A 10836-nucleotide genomic window follows, 5' to 3' on the forward strand; every position below is an offset into this window, starting at 1 on the left:
TATATTCCCTTCCTGTTCTCCAGTGTTCCCTAGCTTGTCATGCATTCTTTCCAAAAATCGGACTTTTTAAAAACGCTGCAGGACATGGGACAAATTGTTAAAAATCGGGACTGTCCTGCCAAAAGTGGGCCATCTGGTCACCTTAGCTTAAGCAATTCTCTTGCCTCCGCCTCCCAAGTAGCTGAAACTACAGGTGCTCACCACAACGCCTGGTTATTTTTATGTTGCAGTTGTCATTGTTGTCTTAGCTGGCCCGGGTTGGGTTCGAACCTGCCAGCCCCGGTGTATGTGGCTGGCACCCTACCCACTGAGCTACGGGTGCCACCATATATGTTTTTTTCATATCTGTCTTCCCCACTTGAGTATAAGTTATTTGAGGTGAGAGACCATATCTTTTTTTGTCCACTTTGTAGCTCTGCCATTTAAAACAGTGCCCAGCACATGGTTGATGCTCTGTATTTGTTTTCTTTTTGTGTTTTTCTTTTTTGCAGTTTTTGGCCAGGGCTGGGTTTGAACCTGCCACCTCTGGCATTTGGGGCTGGCGCCCTATTCCTTTGAGCCACAGGCATCTCCCTGATGCTCTCTGTATTTGTTTAACAAATATTTGATACATTGGCCTTCATCTTCCTGCAGGTTTTACTTGGGGTTCTGGTGGCTTCATCTCGTAAAGGTTGTCTGCAACTTAGGGACCAAAGTGGTTCCCTGCCCTGCCTGCTCCTGGCCAAGAACTCACAGCCCCTCACTGACCCATGGCTCATAGGTATGGTGTTCAGGTGTGCAAAGAAGATGGTGGTGGGGAGTGGTTCTCGGAAGTGGGGGAGCTTGGGAAGAAGCATCTGCTGGGATGTATCAAAGATACTGAAGTGACACATGTTGACCAATAACTCTTGGGAGAACTTTAGGAAAGTGATATGGCAGGCCTTATCTTCCTTTTTCCTACCTTCTTAGAAGAATAATGGTCTTATTTGAGTTTTGAGTTTTATAGACAGAAAAAGCCTAGAGAGGAACAATTCTTAGATTTAGAAACAGGCATTTCAGGGACTTATGAGAAAGTATAATCCAGGCCTTTCAGCCTAGGTGGCCAGGGTGAGATTGGACATGAGGATGAAATGGTTTCACCTTGGAGGTGTCACCCTTCTAAGGTGGGGGTCAAATGTGGACAGTAGTTAGGGAGCAGCTCTGGTGTGGGAAACCTGAGGTATGGTCTGCTTCACTACACACCCCACAGATGTTTTTTCTTACCAAAATAGAAAATGTTCTTTCTCTAGGCTGTCTGGTGCGGGCAGAGAGGTTTCGGTTGGTCATAGAGAGGACTGTCATAAGTAACTTCCCGTCCTGGAGGGAGCTGAGCATGCCAGACTTCATCCAGAAGCAGCAGGCCAGGTCAGTTCCTTGGGGTAGTGGTTATGCTCCTGAGTATGAGGGGTAGGAAGGCCCTGGTGCAGGTGGTGGGATGCTGGGGCCTAAAACACCCTATGCGTGCATCACTAAGCAATCTATTCCTTCTCCTTCCCAACAGGATCTATGTCCAGTTCTTTCTGGAGGATGCCCTAATCCTACCTATACCCAGATCCTTCCTTCATTCAGCCACTCGCTCAACACCTCAGACAGATCCCACCTGCCCACGCAGACCCTACGAAGAACAGAGCCGACTGTTCTTGCTGTCCCACAAAGAGGCCCTCATGAAACGGAATTTTTGTGTCCTCCCAGGAGCCTGTTCAGAGGTTCCCAAGCCCACACTCTGTTTCCATGTGTCAGGGAGCTGGCTTGGAGGTTCACAGAGGAAGGAAGGGACTGGATGGGGCCCAGCCGAGCCTCAGAGAAGTGAGGACAAGGATAAGAAGGTAAACAGGGACTTGAAGGACCTAGGACCTGATCTTCTGTGCCCCGAGCCTCTGGCTGGGACCCCAGCAACCTGTGCTCTTTTACACAGGTTCTCCTTATCTTCCATGGCTCTTCAGTCCGCTGGTTTGAGTTCCTGCACCCAGGGCATGTGTATCGACTTGTGGCTCCTGGCCCCCCTGTGAGTGTGCTGCTTCATCACACCCCTCTCCAGAAGGCTTTATGGGTTGGGATCTGGAGGGTTGCACCAGTACCTGGTCACTCGTTAGGTCTCCTGCAAGAAGGCTGGATTTAGATAAAGCTAGAAGGCTTGTCTGTGAGAAGCCTTGAGCTAGAAGGCTTGAGATAACTTCCTTCTGTAGGCTCCAGAAAGAAAACAAGATTGGGTCAAAGTATTTTATGAACCTCCTCCTGGGCTAGGATACACTCAGAAGCAGTCATCTTCCCATTTCCCAGCAGACATCAATGTTGTTCGAGAAAGACAGTTCATCTTGCGTGTCTCAGCGTCCTTTGGAGTTGGCTGGCTGTGTATCTTGCATCACTGTCCAGGATGAGTGGACCCTGGAGCTTGAGAACTCTCAGGATATTCCAGGTGTTCTGAGTACAAACAAGGCACTGCCTGAGTCCTCACTGACTGACCTACTCAGTAGCAAGTAAATGTCCATCAGCCCTTCTGGTTAATGTGGCTACTCTTTTCCCTACCAAGTTAGCTGTGTGTGTTCTGTTTTCTGTTCTAGCGTGTGTTTCTTTTTAAAATTTTTAATTTTAAAAATTGTGATGTCATAGCTCACAGCAATCTCAAACTCTTAGGCTTAAGTGATTCTCTTGCCTCAGCCTCCTGAGTAGCTGGGACTACAGGTGCCCCCCACAATGCCTGGCTACTTTTTTATTGTAGTTGTCATTGTTTGGCAGGCCCAGGCTGGGTTTGAACCTGCCAGCCCCAGTGTATGTGGCTCGTGCCCTCTGCTGAGCTACAGGCACAGAGCCTCCTAGCATGTGATTTTTTTGAAATTATAACAAGCAAGCTTTTCACAATTAAGGAAAAGCCTTAGCAGTAAAAGGAAATAAGAGAAACATAAGAAAATATAATTAAAAAGCTGAAAATCTCAAAAAAGCACAAGAAGTAGCTGGCATGGCCTTGGGAACAACTATACTTTCCTCATGTAAGGGTAGTCACATGTATAAATGAAGAAGCTGGCCAGGTGTGGTGGCTTACACCTGTAATCCTATAATCAGGAGCTGGAAACCAGCCTGAGCAAGAACAAGAACCTGTTACTAGCCAGGTATCATGGTAGGTAGCTGTAGTCTTAGCTGCTTAGGAGGCTGAGGCAAGAGGATCACTTGAGCCTGAGAGTTTGAGGTTAACTTTGAGCAATGATACCATGACATTCTACCAAGGGCAACAGAGTGAGCACGAACCCCCAAGGTATAAGCCTGTAAGTGGTGGGCTGATGTTCTAGATGGAGATTTACCTCTGCCAGTAAGGCCTCTGGTTATAAATTGATATAGGTTTTGTCTTTTTTAGAGACAGAGTCTCACTTTGTTGCCCTCAGTAGAGTGTTGTGGTGTCACAGCTCACAGCAACCTCCAGCTCTTGGGCTTAGGCGATTGATTCTCTTGCCTCAGCCTCCCGAGAAGCTGGGACCACAGGTGCCCGCCACAACACTCCGCTATTTTTTTGTTGCAGTTTGGCCAGGGCCAGGTTTGAACCTGCCACCCTTTGGTATATGGGGCCGGCACCCTACTCACTGAGCCACAGGTGCTGCCCCAAAGTGGTATAGGTTTTAAATGATCTGCCACAATTTTTATTTTCCTCATAAGCCCTGTTATTTTTTGATTTGGCAGAGCTCAGTCTCCCATGACTTTATATATGAAATTTTAGCAGATATTTAGCTCCTTTTTCTGTCTTTTGATCTTTCTAGTCTGTGCTATGCTTCCATTCTCAGTGTATTTTTCTGACCCTCCAGCTTCACCGATTCCTTAGTGTCTTTCTCAGCTGAGATTTTGTCACGGACACTGTGTGAGCCCCTTCTGACCCCTCCCTGGACGAAGCCTGGTAACAAGCTCTCCTTTGGGGGGGAAGGTGTGAAATAAGAGTGATGTGACCTTGTGGTCCTGACAGATACCACTAACTCCCACTCCTTTCTTCTGTAGGGAACACAAAGGCCATGCGAGAGTGTGTGAGGCTAACTGTACTCCTACTTACTGCTGACTGTGAATTCCCCCCTCACCTGGACATCTATATTGAAGACCCATACTTGCCTCCCTCACTAGGACTTCTTCCAGGAGCCCGGGTCTACTTTAACCAGCTGGAGAAAAGAGTTTCCAGGTACATGTCTGTGTAGTGTGGCCTGGCTGCCTCTCCCTGTGGTTCTCTTTTAATACTCACCCCACTTAATCTTGCTGTAAGGACACCTTCTCTTTGATGTACCTTTCTATGTGTGTGCCTGCCATTTGTGTCCACTACCCTGATGATGCTGCATGCAGTCCAGTCTTCTAGTCTTCTCCCAGCTTTGGTAGAGCCACAGCCAAGGTTCATCCTCAGGGTGGCAGCCAACATGTGATCCATGATCTCTGAGTGCCAGCTCCTACCCCTACTTGACTTCTTTTTCCTCCTCATTACTATGCTCCTTCTACTTGTAGATCCTATAACGTTTACTGTTGTTTCCGGTCATCCACTTATGTGCAGATCCTGAGTTTTCCCCTGGAGACTACAACCAGGTCAGTGCCTTGGGCCTTGACCCCTAAACCTCATGGCTTCACATCTGCATCCCCACATGGCCCTGGCTCTGTTTGCCATCACTATAAGTCTTCCCCAACCCTAGCAGTATCTGTTAAATCAGATTTCCTCTACCCCCAAATAAAGTTTTAGACTTTAGAACGCTTTTCAATCTAATATGCAAATATTTCTTGGCTTGGTATTTAAGTCTGAAAAGTAATTGATGGCTATCAGAGATCAGGAATGAAAATGGGGGTGCCATGGGGCTTTCAGGAGAGCATGGAAGGCACTGTCATGCCCATCCCAATGCCTGCTAAGTCCTTCCAGACTCTGCTTTCAGAATCCTTGGCCTATTTCTTACTCCTGTCTGTCTTTGTCTCTAGTGTTCTCCTGCCCCATGTCTACCTGGCTGAACTTCTACAGGGTGGCAGGGCCCCATTCCAGGCCACTGCTTCTTGCCATATTGTTTCTGTGTTTAGCCTTCAGCTCTTCTGGGTGTGTGCTCATTGTACCAGCATCTGCCCCCAGGTAAGGAGGGGAGAGGCTGAGCTGGGTGTGGATCAACAGAGTAATGTAATGAAACCAAGAGGATTTTTCTAACCACTGTCTTCATCCCAGGGGAGGTGCACTCGTCAAGGCCCAACTTGCCCTACGCCAACATCTGTAAGCCAGGCCAGCATCAGGTAAGAGCATGGGCAGCACCATTGTACCATTTACTTCATTTGTCTGCTATATCTATATTAGCATAGTTCCTGGCTTGTAGGAATTGCATAATAGATATTTTTTGAATGAATGAAGGTGGAGTGAGCTAAATAGAGGAAACAGTGGGGAAGGAGGCATGGTGGGTTCAGGGGATCAGTCACCTGGGTTGCTGTGGGACTTTTTATTTCCTCTGCCCTCCCTTCAGGCTCCTGGTGGAGGATGGGACAGCTGAAGCTGTGGTAACCTGTAGGAATCATCATGTGGCAGCAGCACTAGGACTGAGTCCTAGTGAGTGGACCTCTCTCCTAGAGTTTGTCCAAGTGCCAGGGAAAGTGGCCTTGCAATTTTTAGGGCCTGGAGCCCAGCTTGAGGTGAGATGTCTGGGAAGTGGGGCTCAGATACCCAGATTCTTCGGGCTTTGGCAAAGGTTTAGGACTTTGTGTTCTGATTAATTCTGAGTTTTCCTTTCTAGTCCTCAGCCAAGATTGACAAGCCCTTGACCCTCTTCCTCTGGACACTTTGTACCAGCCCCTGTGCCCTCCGCCCTATTGTACTTTCTTTTGAGCTTGAGAGGAAACCCTCTAAGATTATCCCATTAGGTAAGGGTGGAGATGGAGGTTGGGGTGTCATTGTGATACAAACAGACAGGAAGAAGGGTGAGGGATTATAGGGGATCTCTGCAGTTGGGGAGGATAATGGTGAATGGGGACTAAAAACCACATGCCTAGGACTTACATTTTTCCTCTCTTCCCATTTCAGAGCCTCCTCGGCTACAGCGATTCCAGTGTGGAGACCTCCCTCTCCTGACTCATGTGAATCCTCAGCTCAGACTATCCTGCCTTTCTATACAAGAGTCAGAGCATCCTAGCTGTCTGGGGGTCTCTGCTTCCTCCTATTTAACCTGAACTACAAGAATGGCCTGAAAGTTCTTCTGGCCTTGCCGGAAACCTGAGACCTGGGTCCCAGCTCTTCCCCTTTGTCATAGCTCCTACTTTCTCTGTGACTTGAGATCCCTGGAGTCACAAACTGCTGCCCACTGTAATTGCTCCTCCTTGGTATTCTGGCATGGGTCTGCCTGGGAGAAATTGTGGAAACAAATCATTGTGCTGTTGTTAACTTCCTCTCTGGGGTCAAGCACCTGCACTCACAGGTGACCCTGAGCACCTGAGTTCTGCCTTTGTGGTAGGAGCTGGAGGAACACGACTTTCACCCTGTGGAGGTGCTGATGACAGGCCTTTTGGCCTGCAGTAAATAAAGCTCTGGTGAAGTTTCTCCTGTATGTTCATGTCCAGGGGCCCAGGCCTCCTCAATTCTGGTGGCTAGCCAGTTCACCATTATTTCAGCCCTCACCAGGGCCAAAGGTGGAAAGTGATTTTGAAGAAGAGCTTCTCGTCCTGCAGAAGAAATAATACCAAAGTTAGTTCCTAAAGGGAATAAATTGTGGAGTGAATGACAAGGTAGAGAACAGGCTGTCATGGTCTCAGGAAGGCCAGTCTGGCAGCAAGAAATCTTATGTGGGAGCCTAGAGTTGTTGGGAAGTGGGAAGTACTAGATGAAGGGGATGCTGGACCTTAGACGGGACATGTGAGGAAGTAGGTGCCTGTACAATAGCGCTCCAGTCAAGGGTTAACACTGGGATTCCCGAGGGTCAGGGTTAAGGCTGTGAGACAGACAGGAACTCCTAAATTACAACCCACAGAATTAGGGGATCCAGTAGTAATTATTTGGGGGGGGGGGGCATGCATTTGGTTGGTATCACCTCATTTCTTTCCTGGCTGCTCACTAAGGTGGGAGTGAGTGACCCAAACCACATCTAGAACTGCATAGAGGGCGTTTCTTGCTGGCTGTTCGGGATTATTCCAGTTTGTGTTCTGGAGACCTTTGGATCACGATTAGTCTTAACACAAATATGTGGAATTTATGCTGTGCTCATGCTTTAGAAATACCATATGTGAGGTTTGGAGGGACCGAGTTGACAGTTGGCCGGTTAGCTCAGTTGGTTAGAGCGTGGTGCTAATAACGCCAAGGTCGCGGGTTCGATCCCCGTACGGGCCACTGCTTTTTCTTACCTTTATTTTGCTATTCCTTACCCTCGTTACCCTGAAGTTCCCGCTCCAAGCCAGTTGTCTCCTAATCGCGAACCGAAGTTGCACCTACTGCTTCTCAGCATCTGTGAAGCTTCTTTTTTTTTTTTTTTTTTTAAATCATAGCTGTGTGTATCAGTGCAATCATAGAGTACAATGTGCTGGTTTTATATACAATTTGAAATATTTTCATCAAACTGGTTAACATAGCCTTCACGGCATTTTCTTAGTTATTGTGTTGAGACATTTATATTCTACATTTAGTAAATTTCACCCTTGTAAGATGCACCATAGGTGCGGTCCCACCAATTAACCTCCCTCCACCCATCTTTTCCCCCTCCCCTTCCTGTGAGGCTTTAAGAGTGGCTGGGCCGAGGCGAAGGAAAAGTTCCCGGCGGCCACCGCCGCGTCTTCTTTTCCCTGAAAGCGCGTTGACGGAGGCCGATAGGAGAATCGAGGACGATCAGGGACGGAGATCTCAGAAAGGGAGGGGTGGAGTGGGATGGTGAGCCACAGGATTCTGTTCTGCATTGGCGTCCCCACGGTGTGGTCTCCTGGCTCTTGTAGTCCTGGAACAGAGAAGAGAATGAAAGGAACTGTTTGCCGGAAATAGGAACTAAGAAAGGCCTACGAGGAAAGAAGCTGTCAGAGTCGGGTAGTCGTGGCCGAGTGGTTAAGGCGATGGACTAGAAATCCATTGGGGTCTCCCCGCGCAGGTTCGAATCCTGCCGACTACGTCCTTTATCTTTTTCTTTTCTTCCCCGCACCTACCGTCCGCATTTCTGTTCTCCAAGGTGAGAAACATTCAGTTGGCAGCCTCCAATCCCGATGTCTAGGAATTCTAGAGTCCACAAAGTTCCTTATCCATGCACTTCTAGCTAGCTTTGAGATCTATTTCTTTCAATATTGGGGAAATTTCATGGACAAATGAGTGACACAAAACCTAGCGGGTTTATCCAAGTGTTGTATTCTTGTAGAGTCTTTCTGGGGTACCTGTCTTCAGCTTTGGCGCCGTGGCTTAGTTGGTTAAAGCGCCTGTCTAGTAAACAGGAGATCCTGGGTTCGAATCCCAGCGGTGCCTTTATTCAACATCAAACAGAGACGTCTTCTTCCATTTTGTGACTGAATCCCTATGGCTTGATAAGTTTTTAGATTGTTTTTACATAACAGCATGCAAGGATTTCAGTTCCTCCATCAGAGCACCCAGATTTCCTACTGATCAGTGCTAATAGTTTCATGAGATCAACGCTCCAAAAGCTGACCCTCTCACCAGGGTAGGAACCTCTGCGCAGCTCTAATTGTCCCTTGTACAGCTGATGGCCACCTGTCACGGTGGCCACCTCACCCATGCTGGGGAGCCGACTGCTCCACTGCCCAGGCCTCTTCCTTCTGCCATAGAACGTCTTCTAGAACCTGAGCTGCTTTGTTTTTTCTGAATCTTCGTTGTGTTGCTTTTGGTCTGGAGCCTTGTAATTTTATATTATATGTGGCAAATATGCATATTTGTGTATGTATATATATAAAAATTTAAAATTTGATGGCCAGGTTCAGTGGTTCAAACCTGTAATCCTAGCACTCTGGGAGGTGGAGGTGGGTAGATTATTTGAGCTCAGGAGTTTGAGACCATCCTTTGCAAGAGTGAGACCCTGTCTCTACTAAAAACAGAAAAATTAGCCCAGCGCTGTGGCAAGCCCCTGTAGTCCCAGCTACTGTGGAAGCTAAGGCAGGAGGATCTCTTGAACCCAGGAGTATGAGGTTGCTGCGAGCTGTGAAAATACCATGGCACTCAACCCCGCAACAGTCAGACTCCATCTTCAATAAATACACAAGTAAAAATAAAACAAAATTTGTTGAGGCGGACAGGGCACGGTAGCTCACACCTGTAATCTTAGCACTCTGGGAGGGCAGGTGGGAGGATGACTTGACCTCAGGAGTTGGAGCCAGCAAGAGCAGACCCTTTTCTACTAAAACATAGAAAAATTAGCTTAGTGACAGGCATCCCAGCTACTCCAGATGCTAAGGCAGGATTGCTTGAGCCCAGGAGTTTAAGGTTGCTGTGAGATAAACTGGTGCCAGAGCACACTACACAGGGCGACAGAACAACACTTTCAACAAAAAAGAAAAAAAAAATTTTTTTTGGTGAGGCTTCTAGGTGCTGTCTTATACCAGGCTTTTCACATGTAGTTACTTCCATCCCTCTGCACTAGAGGGAAGTCAAAGTAGGGGATTTGGCTGGCCTGGCGCCATCTGATTTCCTGCAGGGCTAGGGCCATATGGACAGGGAGAAGAGAGTGCCATTCAAGTAAGGTCTCCAGGGAGACTTGTGCAGAAGGGCAGGGTACATTTCTGAAGCACTGAAGCCAGGTTAGTGAGGGTTAGAAGTAAATGTTGGAGAGAAGGCAAGAAATAGGATTCATAGGCTCTTGGCAGACCCTAAACTTCCCTAGAGATAGGCAAAAAGCTCTAGATGCTGTCCCTTGGCCCAGGAGCTACTGTAAGACATCTCAGCAAAAATCTTGGCTTGAGGAAATGCTATCTTGAGGCCAAGCAACAACACAGACACCACACATATGCTAAGCACTGGGCTGGCTCTGCGAATAACCAATTAAGGCAGGCACAGTTCTTTTCTCAGTTCAGGTGAAGACCTAATTACAACAGGAGGAATCACAACACCATGTGCTAAGGGAACAGACAAGGTGATATGAGAACACAGAAGAGGCATCTCATCTGGCTGGCTAGAGGATGGAGGGTGGTCAGGGGAGGCTTTCTGCAAGAGGGGACCTAGGTCTTAAAGACCATGTAGAAACTTGCTATATGTTTTATTAAACAACTGCTATGCATTGTTCTGGGGATAAGGTAGGGAACAAAATTAACGAAATGTTCTGCTCTACTAAAGTTTATATTGAAGGGGAGAGTGACAGACAAACCCCCCAAAATTTAATTAAATTATATGATACACTAGATAAATGCTATATAATCAGAGGGTATGCAGTAGGGGGTGGGTTTGGTTAAACAAACGTCAAAGGCATGTACTAGTAAATTCAAGACATGCTTAGGATAAAAAAAAAGTAGGACTCAGTAACAGATAGAATGTGGAGCGTGAATAAGAGGTAGAAATTCAGGATATTTCCAGAATTTTCCTTTAGGGAAGTGTTAGGGGGTGGGTGCCACGATCTCCAATTCACCAATGATCTCTTCTTACACTTTCTTATTTCCTACCCAATTTCAAACAGCCATGAAAGCCCAAAGTTAAACCTTAGAATTCAAATCTTTCAGTGTCAATCTTTGATTCTTGTTAAAATGTAAAATACTTCCTCCAATGATCATCTGTTTACATCTTAGTTCTTAGTTTTTAAAAGTGGGGTCTATGGCTCGGCACCTATAGCTCAACCGGCTAAGGCGTCAGCCACGTACACCTAAGGTGGCGGGTTCGAATCCCCAGCCCGGACCCGCCAAAACAACAATGATGACTGCAACCAAAAAAATAGC

At 47.2% G+C, this 10836-nt stretch overlaps 1 protein-coding gene and 3 non-coding genes across 4 annotated transcripts in view; all 4 read left to right on the forward strand.

Moving 5' to 3' along the window:
- The window catches only part of CTC1 (CST telomere replication complex component 1), a 34583-nt gene extending 28048 nt beyond the window's left edge, over positions 1–6535 (forward strand). The window contains exons 10-22 of the mRNA XM_023514064.1: positions 634–760; positions 1269–1383; positions 1520–1844; positions 1934–2023; positions 2302–2495; positions 3810–3898; positions 3997–4171; positions 4486–4563; positions 4945–5089; positions 5180–5244; positions 5469–5634; positions 5736–5862; positions 6023–6535. Coding sequence (XP_023369832.1) covers positions 634–760; positions 1269–1383; positions 1520–1844; positions 1934–2023; positions 2302–2495; positions 3810–3898; positions 3997–4171; positions 4486–4563; positions 4945–5089; positions 5180–5244; positions 5469–5634; positions 5736–5862; positions 6023–6168 — 1842 coding nt within the window. The 3' untranslated portion in view covers positions 6169–6535. The remainder of the gene's footprint in view (positions 1–633; positions 761–1268; positions 1384–1519; positions 1845–1933; positions 2024–2301; positions 2496–3809; positions 3899–3996; positions 4172–4485; positions 4564–4944; positions 5090–5179; positions 5245–5468; positions 5635–5735; positions 5863–6022) is intronic.
- A 709-nt stretch (positions 6536–7244) lies between these two features.
- TRNAI-AAU lies at positions 7245–7318 on the forward strand. The gene has a single exon. It is a non-coding gene; the product is annotated as a tRNA-Ile (tRNA).
- A 684-nt stretch (positions 7319–8002) lies between these two features.
- TRNAS-AGA lies at positions 8003–8084 on the forward strand. The gene has a single exon. It is a non-coding gene; the product is annotated as a tRNA-Ser (tRNA).
- Positions 8085–8354: 270 nt separating this feature from the next.
- Positions 8355–8428, forward strand: TRNAT-AGU. Its single transcript has one exon. It is a non-coding gene; the product is annotated as a tRNA-Thr (tRNA).
- Positions 8429–10836: the final 2408 nt, after the last annotated feature.

This window comes from Otolemur garnettii, unplaced genomic scaffold (genome assembly GCF_000181295.1).
Source record: "Otolemur garnettii isolate 467f Iridium unplaced genomic scaffold, OtoGar3 scaffold00046, whole genome shotgun sequence".
Lineage (NCBI taxonomy): Eukaryota > Metazoa > Chordata > Mammalia > Primates > Galagidae > Otolemur > Otolemur garnettii.